The sequence below is a fragment of the Pectinophora gossypiella genome, chromosome 3 (assembly GCF_024362695.1).
Source record: "Pectinophora gossypiella chromosome 3, ilPecGoss1.1, whole genome shotgun sequence".
In the NCBI taxonomy this organism is placed as follows: domain Eukaryota; kingdom Metazoa; phylum Arthropoda; class Insecta; order Lepidoptera; family Gelechiidae; genus Pectinophora; species Pectinophora gossypiella.
In genome coordinates this window covers 7,155,568-7,172,510 of record NC_065406.1, presented here as the reverse complement: position 1 = coordinate 7,172,510, position 16,943 = coordinate 7,155,568, and the positions used below count along the sequence as shown (strand labels likewise).

At 38.0% G+C, this 16,943-nt stretch overlaps 1 protein-coding gene across 3 annotated transcripts in view; it reads left to right on the top strand.

The window, feature by feature from the left end:
• LOC126381753 (protein sickie) overlaps positions 1 to 16,943 on the top strand; it is a 149,404-nt gene that overhangs the window by 62,917 nt on the left and 69,544 nt on the right. For all 3 annotated transcript variants that reach the window (XM_050031214.1, XM_050031212.1, XM_050031211.1), the window contains exons 4-6: positions 222 to 328; positions 6,494 to 6,590; positions 6,664 to 8,385. In XM_050031214.1, coding sequence (XP_049887171.1) covers positions 222 to 328; positions 6,494 to 6,590; positions 6,664 to 8,385 — 1,926 coding nt within the window. The remainder of the gene's footprint in view (positions 1 to 221; positions 329 to 6,493; positions 6,591 to 6,663; positions 8,386 to 16,943) is intronic.

Here is a 16,943-nt window from a genome sequence, read left to right as displayed (position 1 = left end):
CAATTTGTTAAATATTTTATCTTAATTATTTTTTGCTAATAAGAGTGGGTGAGTGTAAGAGTGTTTTGAGTCATTCACAATAGCAGGTCCACTTGAATAGCACCCAAGTTAACGTCTCGTAAAGAGTTCTGCGCTCCACAGATTACGAAATACTTAGTTACAACACAACCCTCAGCTTCGGACATTGTCCGCCATGTTAACCTTTATTATCCTTGTTTCAGACAAGTATCGGTGCTGCAGACGTCGATCCCTCTGCCTGCGTCGGCGGCGGCGGCGCGGCGAGCTCCGCCAGACAAGCGCCCACTCCCAGCCACGCCGATACATGCGGGTAAGATATAGCTGTGCGAATTGCTGTGGGAATGCAACATTCTTAAGGCCTAAATTTATAAATCAGCTTGGTTTTGGTGACCTTCAGACTGATACCTTAAGGACCACCCATTAGGTACTACTATTATAAATGTGCAGTACACATAGCAGTTTCGTCTGTCTGTTACTTTTTCACGACTAAATGTAAGTCTTCTTCTATCGTGTGGGTTGTGAGATGAATTACCAACCTCATCAACTCTGATGTCAGGGTTATTATTGAACACCTAAAGGCCCCTGACATAGCTCATGTAACGACTACTTACTTACATCAGTAAGTAGTAACCGGGATCAACGGCTTAACGTGCCCTCCGAAGCACGGATCACCTTACTTTTTGGAACGACCTCCGTGGTCCAGTGGTTGAGCGTTGTGCTCACGACTCGGAGGTCCCGGGTTCGAATCCCAGTGAGGACATATCACAAAAATCATCTTGTGATCCCTAGTAGGACATTACAGGCTGATCACCTGACTAAACCACTGAACCGAGTCGTATAAAAATTGGCTTATAAATAGATCGAAAGCCAGAGATGTGCAACAGGGCTTTTAATGGAAGGATTAAAGGAATGGAAGAGTAAGTTCGTACCTATACTAAAATATCGAAAGGTCCGCGTGGGACCAAGTAGCGGGCGGAAAGCTCGTGAGTTGATATACTTAGGTGAAAGCTATATTTACTGCTGAAGCTATGGAAAAGAAAAATAACTTAAAAACGGCGGAATTCTTTATTATCATCGACATCTATTATTATGTTGTAAAAAAACAAGTAAAGATGTCCTCTCTAATATCGTCGATTGCATATTGATTAAATATCTATCTTAGGACTCCAATACAAAGAGTGAGTGCCTTTGACTGCTCAATAATAACCCTGATACTTACCAGGATTGATAAGGTTGATAATTCACTTCACAACCCACACGATATTAGAATACAAAGAGTGACTTACAGTCACCTCACTTTATGTTTTCAATGTAAACTTGTACTTAAGTAAATTTCTTTAGGGCTAACCCTAATGAATTCATTTAAACAAAAGAGAATTCGAAGTCTTGCTAGAAGTGTTATGTCCAAAGTAATCCTGAGCAAACTATCAAAGCACAAAGAGAAATACAATTACGTCTTAACAAGGTTCAATTAGACAGCTTGGCGACGAGAGAGCATTCAGTCCGATGGAAGTACACACACAGACAAATAACTATACTCATCTACACATGCACGTACAGAATAGAGTGTCTATAAACTTATATAAACAACTAAGAGCAGCTCTCATCACTTCAGTCGGCTGAACGCTAACTTAGTTCAACGACAAACTAACTTAAACCATTTGAAGAGCATTTACCTATATACTAAAACATTCATAACATAAGCTTACGACTATATCCCAATTGGGGTGGTCAGAGATGCATCCATCACAAGATGAATTATCCATACCTGACTGAGCTTTCTATTAGACCAACGTGATGGGTAAAGCCAACTGTGCTAGTGCAAACAGCACTGATGAATTAATAACTCACGCAAGTCCGGTACCGAAAGTCCGGTGATCCCGGGTATTCATGAATAACTACCTAAACCTAAATATCCCTATTGATAATGAATGACTAATTTTAAAGAGACAGAATAAATTATAAATCGAAAAAATTGTATATTACGTACCGTAACGTGTTGTGCCGTTCCGGCAGTAAAAAGCCGCGAAACTATGTGAGAAGAGCATTATTACCCAACCTTAAGGCAGATAAGACCAGAGTACAAGAAAGAATAATTTGAAAAAGAAAAGTAGCCAATGTCCTTGTTGTCCTTGCTGTATGTCAATTGGGGAAGACACTGGCTCCTGAAATACAGTTATACTAGTTTAGGAGCCAGAGCCTTATTTATAATTGTTACTTGTTTGTTGTACTGAATAAACTTTCTTTCTTTGTTTCTTTCTTTCTTTCTTTGTTAAAGTGTTTTTAAAACAAGAACATTCCCGGGAACGGTACTTCACTGATTACGTTTGACAAAAGCTGGTGCCTTAATCAACTAAATAAACCGTCATACAATCATGTTATTATTACAAAAGTAACATAATTTATAACACAACACTTATTTAGCATTATTTCCTTAAAAGCGGCCATTATTCTGTCTCAAACAAAGTAACTAACATGATAAGTACATTATGAGGGTAGATGATAAAGCTGACGGACACATGCCAGATGTCCGTCCGGACTGTTTATGACTCATAAACTGACTGACACCTCTGGGAGGTGATACCCACTCATTCGCGGAGAGTCCGCGGCGGACTTTCATATGTATTAGTATGTATACTTTGGTACCATGTCATATTAACTTTTTTGACAAATTGAACTGTAAGTCTCATTAAATGTCAAATATGTTAGAGCGACAGAGTCCTAAAGTGGGTACATTATATTGCTCATGACTGTACATTACGTACATAGATGTAATCATAATTGTAGTGGCAGAAGTATTTTGGTATTGGCTTCCAAAGCTAGAGATGAACTTAAGTAAGTCTTAAAGACGACAAGTTGCATTATGCATTTATCCTATCGTTTAGTCCTCTTTTACATGGGTTGAAAGACGATGAATAAGGTCGATGGACCTCACCGTGTCGCCCCTGATCTAGCGTAAAAAGATTTAGTCTGATCATTCATGGGGCTTTTAGCCGTTCTTCTTATCCTGTGGGTTGTGAGGTGGAATACCAACCTCATCAACCCTGGTGTCAGGGTTATCATTGAGCCGCCAACACGACCACTTACTTACATCAGTGAGCAGTGACCGGGACCAAGGGCTTAACGTGCGTTCCGAAGCACGGATCATCTTACTTTCGGATAATCAGGTGATCAGCCTGTAATGGCCTAACCAAACTAGGGATCACAAAGTTATTTTTGTGACATGTCCCCACCGGGATGCAAACCCGAGGCCTCCGGATCGTGAGCCGAACGCTCAACCACTGGACCACGGAGGCCTTTTAGCCGTAGAAAACCACATATAAATAAAATGGAACTTGCGGGTGCATCTACGGCTGTGAAACGCCTAAAGGTATTCCGTCAAGAGTTGGAGTGAGTACTACTGATACTTAGAGGTCGTTGACATGTACACAAATAGATACAATTATTGTAATACGAGAAGAATTTTTATCGTCTTATTGTATCAAAGGGCTGTTCACTCCCATTGCAGGATAATGACATTAAGCACTTGACCATATGCGAATTAACAAACACGATACACATGAGAGCATTTATCCGATTTTAATAGCTACAATAATTCATTTAAAGAATATGTAACAACATCCGTTCGGTATTTAAGTTGCACAATAATTTTAATGAATTTGCCTAATAAAAAAAAACACGTACAAACCCCAATAACCTAATATATAATTTGTATCATAATCCCCAATAACCTAATAATAAATTGCTAAATAAGCAGTGAAATGTCATCCTGTTTGCTTCATTTTGCAATAAACACGTGAACTCATAATCTAATAGGATTATATCACAATGTAGAGCCAAAACACTAACATGTACTTATGGACGTCTTTGTTTGTTGGTATCTTGTTATGTTTAATTATAGATGTCCTAAACACGAAAGGTTTAAAGGAAAATAATGTTCACGATTTATAATAGGCCCGATTATCAATGTTCTCACGGGATATCTTAAGACTTGTACTGCCCGTCTGTCACCGTGTGCGTCAGTTACCAGTGCATTCTCAGTTGACGTGCGCGGCTCTGAGCGCGCACTCATTCTAAATTCAAACGTTTAACTTTTTAATTTGTGATATTAAAATAACAGCAGTTTTGAAAGATTGATTTTTAATCGATTTGTGTGTGCGTGACAGTAAAATTTTCAATTTAAGAACAAAGTGATTTTCCGAACGAACCACTCATCGATGTTTATTGGACTCTATTAAAAGGCAATTGGGATTGTAAGTACCACTTAAAAGGCAAATTGCACTGCATTTGTAGAGTTAGGTTTAGGTAATTTAGCATTCAGTATTCTAATGATCGTAATTTTGTCTTAGATGGACATTGTCGTGGGTTAATCCATAAATTGGTTCCATGCTCTACTTCACAAGTCATTTTAGACCGATTACCAAAAGTCGATACAGTTTTCATTTGCAATAATTCGAATATGTTAAATAATTGGTTAAATTGTTCATTGTGGTAGACATATTGATCTTCTTCTCCTCTCGTGTGGAATGTGAGATCAGTGTCCAACCTTATCAGCCCTGGTGTCAGAATTAACCACCCCTAACATGTCACGATGATAACGCAAGTCTAAAACTTGTTCGTTTACTCAACGACTCCTGTAAAAGTTTTGCTCATATTACATAAACCTTTCCTTACATCACAATGTAAGTTTAGGTGACGTCATTATTTAGGTAAATACTAAAATGTGACGATAGCTATTTTTTCCCTACCTCACGGTCGCATGTCAGTCGACAGCATAAGTGCTGACATGCTCTAAGTGATGGATCACAGCGGTGAAGATAAAGAGCGGATGCCGAGTTGATTGGAAGATGCAATCGCCGCGTCCTGGATGTGCTTGCTAGTAGCTAGAAATAGTTATAAAATATTTTTAGCCAATTGTGCCAATTTTCATCAAATTCGGTCCAGTGGTTTAGGTGTGAAATGGTTTACTTTCTTCAAAAAGTTACGGCAAGGTAAGTAAATCATATTGGCATAGAGGAGTTTGTATAGTAACTACTAATTAATTTACTAATTAATTATTTTCTTACACCGGAAGTTGTATCCCAAGCTTTTATCCAGAAAGCAAAGTCCGACTCGTCGTCAAGAAAACTGACGAAGATTTAATTGGACTTAGCAGACATTAAAACTGTACTTTTATGTAAATGCTCAAAGCATAAATACGAGATTTTCTCGATGAAAAATAAAAAATAATTCTTTAAGTACTTACTTATACTTAAGATGCATACTTCAAGAATCTTTTTTTCTAAGCAGAAAAGAAAAGTCGAATCTTCAAAGTTTTCTACCCTCAGCTCGGATCGCTTACACAAATTATATAAATTAAAACTTCTGTTTTACCGCTCGGATGTTTTTTTAATTTCAAAAGTGCAATACTTATGTAACTTTTATTTTTACTCGAGAATTTTTCTTTGTTTCTTGTTTTATACAAAATAAAAAAAAATAAGAACTCATTTTATCATAAATTTACACGAGTTGTTTTTTTAAAACAGAAAATAATGTTAATTAATGTGATAGTCACTTGCTGGTACTTTTGGTTATTGTATGTTAATGATTATGAAAGCCTGTATAGATTAAAAATATACTTTCCCTAATGTTACCCACGCTTATCACAGTAGTATCAACATAATCTTTTAGCAGACGTCATGTGTGAAACATTTTATCCGTAGCTCTTATTCAAAAAACAGACAGATCTTACATAAAAGGATTAGAGGAAGCTACTTATAAAACAGCTCTTCCTGAACTAGACGATTCTAATGATGGCTACATAGAGAATTGTTTACTTTCAACATCGAATATCAAAGTGCAACAACATTGTCTCTCTATAAAACAATACGGTCTAACAGGAAACCCATAATGTACCTCGGTTTATGGACTCTATGGACTCATTATGTCCCTTGTTTAGGGTTGTTCAATACGCACCAATGAATTACAAACTATAATGACGTCATGAATTATTATTTTGTCGCTATGACGATCGAAGGAGCGCACCAATCTTATAAGAACCCTGGCAATTGGGTGGGTCCCTTTATGTTAGTTGAAGATTAAGGGGATGCAAAGTTCTAGTTATGCTGGTATGAATGTAAATCGTAAATGTTCATAGAATGAGTAGTGCAGTGTGTCGCGCGCGCAGCCACGGCCACCCGTGCCATGTTTTGATAAAAGTTCACACTTATCTACAACTTTTTATAAAGAAGTTATGTGGCTCGATAATAAAATATTTATACAGCTGGAGTGTTAATAGATAACGATTACTTGAACAATAATATAAGTATGTTTACTGTCTTCATTGTAAATGTGATTGTCGAATAATGTCGATTTCAGATACATAATTCTCCACAATTTTATAACTTTAACATAACAGCTAAGTAGGTAGCACCTAGTAGGTACTGCTGCGTAATACGTTTTGTTAAGTGTCTATAAATATTTTATTTGTTCACAGGTGGGAAAAGTGGATTATCTGCAAGTTCTAGTCGTTCCACAAGTCCTCTGGGACAAGGAGCTGTTAGTTTCATACCACGCGCTCCGTCCTCATCAGGGTAAGTGTCCTTACTTTACTTTACTTACAAAGTTCCAATTCCCTTAATTAAAGCTATTATTTACTTGCTGCAGATCCCGGCCAAACTCGTCCCTGTTGGCACCCGGCAGTAAAATCCCCTCAACTCTGACGCAGACTCAACAACAGTCCCAGACAACAACTAACCACAATGGAACACCAACGAAGCATTCTATGCTCGACAAACTCAAACTGTTCAATAAAGATAAACTGAGCAGCGATAAACAGAACAGCAAAAGCACTGCTGTATCAAAACGCACTAGTTCTTCCAGCGGATTCTCATCAGCCAAGAGCGAGAGATCCGACTCTAGTTTAAGTCTTAATGAATCCTCAAACGTGCCCAACTCACATATCAAATCTTCTAACCTAATAGGACCTAAAACTATAAGACAAAACGATACGTTATCAAAAGACAAGTCTGGCAAAAATGTTAAGCCTAAGTTAGCAAATTCAAAATCCCCTAAAGAATCTTCCACGAATTTAAGTAAATCTAGCTCTAAAACAAATAACAATGATAAATCAAGAAATAGTCCTAAACTGCCATCAAGGGACAAAGAGTCTAAATTGGCCGCTCCCAAGTCCGTTAGCAATACGAAACTGAATCAAATTGATGATCACTCGAGAAGTTCGAAACACAAAATCGATTCAAAAATGCTGAAGCCATCAGGAAGTCAACTGAAACTGAGTGAACCATCAGATGGCCATGACAACGCGAGTGGACAAGCCAAGAACGCACAAGGCCAAGGACAAGGTTTTGGTGTGCAAAATCATACTGGTATTCCAAAACCGACAGCCGCTGTCAAAGGCACATTTAAGATATCTAAAGACGATAGACATGCTATTCATAAAAGTACAAATAGTCAATTAAGTCCTATACAAAGCAATTCTAGTTTAAATTCTACTAATAACGTAAGTGCACTTCCATTTAGTAGAGAACAATCTAATTTAAGTAAAGAAGTATCTCAGAAACAGACCTTGGCTGTGTCTCCAATGCCTGTTGTTGGTTCGGGGAATCAGAACCCTACTTCCCAAATGTCCGAGAGTTCACATTCGAATTCTACGCACAGCACCACCGGACAAAATTCAAATTCCAGTGACAGTGTAATCTACAGACCGTCAAGTGAATCTGGTTCTGACGTCACTAAGACTGTTAATGTGACTAATAAAAGGCTGGATATGAGCGCTAATTATTTAAAAGACGTCATAAGTGAAGCTGAAATATCTGAAAAGGAAGCAGCACAAAAACGCCTTCTTGAAAGTGCTGGATTAAAACCCTTTGAACATAATACAGCGGTACTAGAACTGAACAGAAAACTAGACAATAGTAGTAGATCAAGCACGCCTTCGCATTGTCGTGATAATTCGCTTGGTGAGGATGAAAATCCTTTGATGAACGTGATGCCTATGAGGCCATTGCTTCGGGGATACAACAGTCACTTGACACTTCCGATGAGAACTTCTGGTCTGACTCAGAAAAACATTCCCGGTTACCCTCACCACGCAAATACAGTGAAAGCTAATTTTGGCCGTGAAAATGCCAACTTACGAGATCGCCTCAACTATGGTCCAGGTTTTTCTAATCCTGATTACTGTGACGTAGACATTGCATCAGGATATATGTCTGACGGCGATTGTTTGAGGAGAATGAATATAAACGAAATGGATTGCGGAAGAAACAATGACATAATGGACGGCTACATGTCTGAAGGAGGTGCTTCACTGTACGGTCGACGGATCAACTATCAACAAACATCACAGCTGCAACAATTGGACGAGAGGTAAGTGTTAGCTTAGTTAAAATCTAAATAGAACTACTACCTATCGCACGTACAGAATTTAATAAACGACAGGAGCCCTCACTCGGAGCCGCAATAAAGCTTGAATTAAAATGGTCCCTGAGGGCGTGAGATTCATTGCCGTGATGGGATTGCTCCGGTGATGGTTGCGTTTTAGGGCTTTTTATACATTGCCTCGGGCACGGGCTCTTACGTTTTCTTTATAGTGACGGATTAAAGTATTTGTGAATTTAATTTGGCGTGAGTAACCCAACTACTTGATATCTATTATAGAACACTATTTACTAGGGGGTAACGGATATTTCCTTTTCACACCTGGAGGAAATTATGTCACTGTAGCAAGTGGATGTGTAAGGATATCCATTTTCCAATAGTGTCGGCTGAGCGGCGGATCCACAAGTGGTCGGCCCGCCTTCCGTCACTACCGACGTCGTGTTACCTAAATGAACATCCCATTTGTCTCCGATGCGTGTACCTCTGAATAATAAAATGTGCTCTATTAAAACTGTTTTCTTGGTGAATCCAAGAATTTAACAGTGGAAAAAGCCGTTATGATTACTACTTCTTAATATACTTTACCATTTCTCCTCTTATCGAAATTCGAGATGAGACTTTCATTTCTGAGAAAATTCCTTCCCTTTCAATATTTTCCATTTTCTCGGATAAATACAGATTTGGGTTTGTGATTTGGAGAAGCATCCGCGTGAACAAAGGGGTTTGTTAATATTCGGAGCTGCTTGAAGCGAACAACGCCGGTCGCAGTGTTGAGGACTTGTACGGGGCACTCACACTGTCGCATGCCTGGGGAGAGGGCGGGGTGACTAAAATCGATAGTCCTACGTCTCACGCCTTCCCCGCGCCACCCCGCCGCTTCAACCCTAACCACCCCTAATAACATCGCAGCATTCGGGACCTTAACTATGATAACATAAAACTCTAGTTCCCAGCTGCCGTCTGTAACGCCCTACGCTCTTCTTCCCGAGCCATTCGTATGACATCTAACTAAGTACATTGGATTCCCATCACTTCCTAGGTATAATCTTGTCAATCAATGCCTCGAAATTTCTTATGAAGGCAGTTTATTGTTTTGAAAGTAGTTAACGCAATTGCAAAAATGAAATTGAATAAATAAACTGATTTTACATAATAATATTCAACATGCAGTTGAACTGGATGCTATATCGGTATGAAGATGCGAGTGGTACTGAGTGTATGCTGCGTTGGTAGCGGGTGGTAGCGTGTGTGCCGTAGCAGTGGCTACGTGCGGGCGCGGCGGCGGCGGCGCGGGCGGGCGGCGGCACTCGGCGCCGCGCACTACCGGCGTGCGGGCGCGCCGTCCTCGCCCGCCGCTCTCACACGTGACAAACTTTCCCGATTTCCTCCACGGAAAATGTAAATCTGTTGGCGGCATCGATCGTCCCGCCAGACGCCCGCTCGCCGGCGAGCACGCCGATCACAGCTGGCGCCATGGATCTGGACCGCTAACAAAGGCTCGTGGCTCGTGCAGCGGTCCCCGCCGATCTCGTCGTCTGCGTTTCGATTACTCATTGTTGGTGTTAGTTATAAGTGTAACCTAGTCGTCGTAGTGGACCATACGCGTTGTGCCTTCTGTCGCTTGATTCCTCGCGGGACTCGATGTGGGAATGTTTGTTTGCACTTTTGTACGGCAAGATAATAATTTCGCGAACATTAATGTAAGGATCAGTGTTGCCTTGCTACGTGTCTTTGCTTCCGCGGTTGACGTTGTTTTGTAAGCTTACGGTGCTTTAGAGATAATAAATACTCTTTACACATAAGTTTAAAAGTGTAGCATACCTAATACAAGATGGACAAAATGAATTTGGTAAGCATAATTAGGTATTTAAGCATTTTTGTTGCAAACGTTAATCTGTGAGTTATTTAAAATTGAATTATTTTCCCGAAGGTTGATGCTTTACGAGGGATACACTGAAATATACTTTCGAGCTTCTTACAATATAAATTAGCTAGATCTTATTACTTTCCAGCGTTACTTAGCACTTGAATTTCGTAACGGGCACAATTCAATTGTCCGAGGCAATGACCTTGCGAACATCTGGCTTATGGCGAAGTCAATACTTCGCTGTGTGACATGTGGCCACCATGCCGCGATACATATCTAGTTAGTCCTAGTATTTAAATAATAACTTATGAATTGATATAATAAGTATTGTTAATTACAATGATATGTACCCCGCATACTTTACTATACTTAGACTATACTAAACTCAGGGCCTGTGAGAAATTTTACGCATCTATTAGGTATACTTATCTGTAAACCTTTTAAAGTAATGATCAGGATGCTTAGTGTTTGATCCAACTTACTATGTTATAGATATCTACGAGTATAACATACTCAAAATACTATATTCCCTACTCTAGATGAGTCGCTTACGTGCTTTGGAAGAGTTTGGAAGGTTGGAGGTAATTACCACCTCAAAGGTGAACAAGCTAAATCCATTGGCCTCCGTGGTCCAGTGACTGAGCATTGGGTTCGAATCCCGGTGGGGACATAATATTACAAAAAATACTTTGTGATCCCTAGTTAGGACATAACAAGCCGACTACCTGATTATCCGAAAGTAAGATGATCCGTGCTTCGGAAGGCACGTTAAGTAATATCATCGCCTCAAATGGTAGTTTTACCGCAACAGATGTCATGCCCCTGACATTTCAGCATTACGGGTAAAAACTGACATTAGCAGCCGAGTCACCTCTGATATTGCCAACAGCTTAAAGGCAGAAACGGGGGTATAAGCTAATGTTATTTTAGTATATTGGCAATAAGTAGAAGTGAGTGGACCCGAAGCAATTGATCCATGTTATTACGGATCTGCAGGCAGATAGGGTGGGCTCGGACCACCCGTGGATCACCCTTAGACCCCAACCTATGATCCCTGTTCACACTTGAATTCGCAATCAAGTATTACGAAATTCTAAAACAGAGTTTTGACCCATTTAATGCACCTTTTGGAAATAATTGGCATTGGAATTAGGTTTTATATGAAATCGCTAATAAGAAAATATGAATCAAAGGAAAATCTGCGAGTATTTACTCTAGGAATAACCAAATATTAAACAGATGTTTCGTTTGCTGTTGTTTTGAATTATACACAAAATTTTGTTTACTGAGTTGGCCAAAAGTACCCTGATAAGTCGTACTCGTAGTATTCAAAGAATAACAAAAGATTCTTTATTCACAAAGTCAATACATTCGAAGTGACAAACTTACACCAGCGTCATGCTGATTGGTGAAAGTAAAAATTCAAATTCACCGCATTAAAATTGTGTCCCCTACTTAAATGGAAGCAAACCGACCGAAATGAAACGTGTGCTTGCGTCGTAGATATCTTTTCGCAGCTGTGACCCTCTTGATATTGTTGATATTCACATCCCCCTGTTTAGTAAACTTTCCTTCTAATGCACAAGCAATCGACTCGATTATTCTTTGTTTGTTTTTTCTGTCCCCGTGTTATAAATATTGATAATATATCACAATTTTATCAAGGTGATTGGATACCTAATAAGACACGACGAATTTATTAAAAAAATCATAGAAGGAAAGAGAGGAAGGGGAAGATCAGGTAGAGCTTACATGGAACCGATTAAAGAAAAGGTTAACGTCGTGACTAATAAGGAAGTCAAGGAATTGGCCTTTGATAGACTGAAATGGAAAATGCTACACCAAAAAGAGCGTAATGGCTCTTAAATTGATGATGATGATCACAATTTTGCCCACGTAAATCTAATATTATTTTGCTAACTATCTGAAACTGAATGAGGCGACAAACGTTTCTTGGTGCTAATCGTCATGAGCGTGTCGTCGATAGAGAACACGTGTTATCAAATATGTTAGACACATGGACAACAGTACATAATTCAGACTATTAATAAGTCTCACATTAAAACTCCGTATAGAAGTAGTTATAATATTTCATGACGCTATTGCGAAAATGCGACTGTCGTACTTAAAGGGCATAAATTCGAGTAGCTAATTTGTATGGTACATGCCAACATCGATGAAAGTGAAGATTTTTGATGCCTAAAGTTTGAAATGAAACTGCGATATTGCAGGACATTCTATACAGGTAACGTATTGTACCAAAGTACTTTGTAGGTACACGTTTAAGCGAAGCAGACTTCATAATGTGAAAGTGTCTGTTAATTATAGCACCTTTCTAAGAACTTATAGGTAGGTACTTAACTTAAAAGTATTACTCACTCAAATTCTTCGAATTCAAATAGTTACCGGTATAAATATTTTTTAATCAACCGAAGTACATTGAGTATGTCTACTATATTACAATTTAGTTGCTTACAAATGAATATTTAGATTGTAGAGTTCCACTTTGATTCATTAATTGATTGGGTTCATATCATTATTTAGTAATCTTTATCGAACAGAGGGTTTTGACATTTCAATCAACTTTCAAGAAGGTAGACATCAAAATTTCAAAGACAGAATTCAATAACTCGTTGATCGGATATTGCAGTATGTTCAGTTTGTTCCGTCCGTTGTTGAAATTTTAATGAGAACTGTCGAGGGTTCAGAACTCTTCCAAGCTCTCTGTTATAGCAATAATGTTCGCAACAGGAATTCCAGGTTTCCAAAAGTACTTGACTACACAGTTCATTGCACTCGGTGCATGATTTTTTAAGCAGCTCCACTATAGATACCTTTTTCAGGTCGATATTCATTGTCTATTCTATCACGGAGTTTGTTGACTTGTTTCATAGCCAATTCAAAAAATGATTTCTCGTATTGTAAACCTATTTCAGAGTTTTAGGCCACGACTATTTAGGAGGGACCGTTTGCATCGAATCTATAAAAGGAATTTGAAGGACTTCGATGAATTATTTGTACCAACGTGGAATATTTGTGGATTTTGATGTTACAGGCGATTTCGTTATCAATGTGGACAGGGTTTTGGTGCCACTACTCGTCTTAATAATATATGATTTAAGTAGTTCCATACCTATTACCAAGAGGCCACCATTGATGTGTTACTTCCATTTCTGTCCTCCTTTGATGTAAATCCGGACTCACTACTGAGGAAAACACTTAGCTATATTATAATAAAAGGGATAACGTTACGTATCTTAGTTTTGACAAGGGTAGACAGTCTGTTGAGCCCATCTCCCATGAGATTAAGGTAATGAAGCGACAATGACAAACTCTTTTCAGGTTACTGAATAGGAAAGTTAGTGAAAGAAAGTTTATTAACACCAAAACACAATTTCTATTAAGATAAGCGCATCATTTTTATGATCATTGATATGAGTTAGGTAAGTACATACGATGATAGACTGCTGAAACGCTTATTCGGGGTTAGGCAGGTAAGCGAAGCCACTCAGTGAAAAGATAATTTCCAGTAAGTGTCTAGTGGCCACTCCATATTAAATATAATAATAACTCTTTATCAAAGTACCTACTTACAAAGTGAGAATATAGCACTTATGAAGTGTTATGTAAACTACACTCATCCTGAAAAAATACCTGGATAATTTATAATATATATGAGTCAATGAACAGTAAACACAATAAGGTATCACCTACATTACATCTAATGTGATGTTATAGATAGGTAAGTTGTGTCTTTTATTCTAGGTTTGCCCCAGATGGTATTGACTAATTGGCCGGACAAATGGGAAGCGCTGAGGGCTCACTGACTACGATACCAACACCATCAAAAATAGTAAAATGCCTTTTCCTATTTTGAAAATGAAGTAACATTTCAAATTGCTAACATTCACAGACTTGCAAATGTACCCGCTGAACGTCAAAGAAACTTTGTGCTCCGATAACTGACTGAATGCAGCGACTGCACAGAGAGGAAATCCGCTCGGTTTTGAGTACACCCCGAATGTTCAATTTATACAAGCCAGATAGCTTTTGGAGTTTTGACCGTCAAAAGCACTGGTATTATATGAAAATGTTTATTCTCGCTCTATTTATAAGAAAAATATAAAGTTGATACCTACTTATTAATAATTGGGTCTAAAAGGAAGTTCAGGTGAAGCTTTTGCAGTTAATTCTGGCTTCCAGCTACAAGAATCCCATAAAACTTAAGGAAAAAACTCAAATCATCACTTTGTTCATACCACACTCCCTTCACAAACGGTACACGTAGTAATTTCCAAGTAATGAGCGCGTTGAAAGACTAACAGAAGACTGCAGACAGTCGGGGTCGAAATAAAACAGAAATCCACAGACATTCGTCATTTGTTACGAAAATAATGGCAAGAGAAATAACGAGAGCTCAGCCCCCTTATAATGAGGCGTGTGTAGTTCGGAGTCATTAGACGAGACTCCGGGCGAGAGTTTTCATTAAGGCCTTTTCAACTGCTGGCGAAAATGTGACAGGCGATGAACTATTTTCTTGGTTGAGAAATTTGCCTAAGGCTTAATACCAATTTGCCTTAACTTACTGCTAGAGCGTACTTAGGGTTTTACTTAGATAATGGCAAAAAATACGTGGATTTCAGTTAGCTGCCTTATTCAAAAACTGTTTTAACCTCTGATAAATTCGGTGCATAAAAATAATTAGTATGTTACACTACTTGGAGACTATAAATCTCTCTTGATATGTTTGTGATCAACAATATTTTGTGACATGCTGACATGTTTACTCTATTATCGCTTCTGTTAGATAACGGTGAAAGTAACACATTTTATCTAGAAAATACCTAGTAATTTTTATGCCTCACTCAGAAATCTTCAAAATTCAACGTAATTATCATGAATATCATTCATCAATTGGTATACTTGTTGAAGGTCAATTTAACTTTGTCCAGTCAAGTAGTTAATGCCATCTGTGGCAAATCTACAATAAGTCACGTCACAAAAAAGGTGTTATGGAAACTGCAACAGCAACACACATTACAAGTTATTTAATAACTAGAGGGCATTTTTATACTTAGTTTACTTCCTTGTTATCTATGTAGCGATGGTTTATAACCTATATACTTACTCTTAGTTAATCTGGTAAATACGAATACCGGACCATTTCCTTAATTATCCTTCGAGCGTACCGTCGGTGGCATGTCCTTTCCATTTTATCAATTTATCTAGCCTTGCCTATTTGAGCTGATGCTAGGCACTCGCTTCTTCCCGCTTTTGCCCCGAAATAAGGCAAGTGCCAAAATGGTTCAAATGACAAAACTTGAGGGTTGCAGATTAACGGCTCTATGGTGGCACATAATTGTTCTAAATGTCGCATTATGAGTATTACGTAGAGTGGACTGGAGCATTTTAACCTTGTGTGTTTTAAAGTAAAATTATATTGGTAGCCTTTTGAACAAACAAACAAAAAAACATCCTTAGTCCTATTTTTTGCGATTTAAGTACCTATTAGGTATAATGTATGTTCCATTATTGACTTTCAAAACCTTGTTCAACATTTCAACTGTTTAGGGACACTAAGCTAAACGACACGTTTCTCCCAGTAAGCTTTAGCGCAGAACTTGTCTTAACTACCATCGCATCAAAAAGAAGAAAGTATAAATAGGAAATGTGAAATTCAAGGCAAGACGTAGATCCAATCAGTGCATCTTGTTTGCTATGGTGTAAGTAGGGCACTGCGGAGTTCCGACCGCAAAGGCAGACTCTAATCAGTTCCAGTTTGTTTGACCTGCCTCAAGACTAAACCTAGTTCCATTTCTAAGATGCCTCTTGGTACTGGTACCAAAGCAAATGGACCTTTAGAAAAAAAAACCTTACCCACTAGGTACCTTCTTTTATAGTTTGAATATGTTGGCGAATGCTTTAAATTTTAAAATATCACTGGTTGACAATAATGAAAATTAAACATCGAACGCGCAGCTACGTTTCCGAATCAAACCACATAATAATATGCCCATTAAAAACTATTGTATTAATATTTCACGGAGCAGAGTTAATGAGAGCATCTGATAATTAAAATTGAAAACGAATATGCAACGAAACAAATATTATCCCTCGTTAAAAAGTTTTAATTATTTTTTATAGGCATCTGGGTATTGCTACGGGTTTTGATAAAAAATGTTTTAAGCCTAATAATGAAGCTATTAACTAAAAACGATTACAGTTTGTTTGTTATTAAGTCAAGCAAAACGATACATACTGTAATTATTTTATTTTCATGTTTGAAGTAAATAATTTATTGCCCTTAAATTACATTTAAAAGTACTTACTTACCTAATTAAGTACAATGATAGCGAACTCTTTAGACCAGTAAAAATAAACTATATCGATTCTCCAACAAAGCCCCTGTTCATCTCAGTGAAATAAGGCCTGATTAATGTTCATACACTTATGAATACAACAATTCTTTCATAATACAATGATGGTAATATGTCTTGACGGATCTTAAAGCGCACTTGCTTTGTTTTCGTACGTTATCTTTATTTACGATACTTTGTTATTAGTAAATAATCTATCAGAATTTAAAGTTTATTGACTTGTAATTAAAGTAATAATTGATATAACATATTTGACTTTAAACCATATAGGCACGAATTTGTAGAGAAGACAAGTTTCTTTT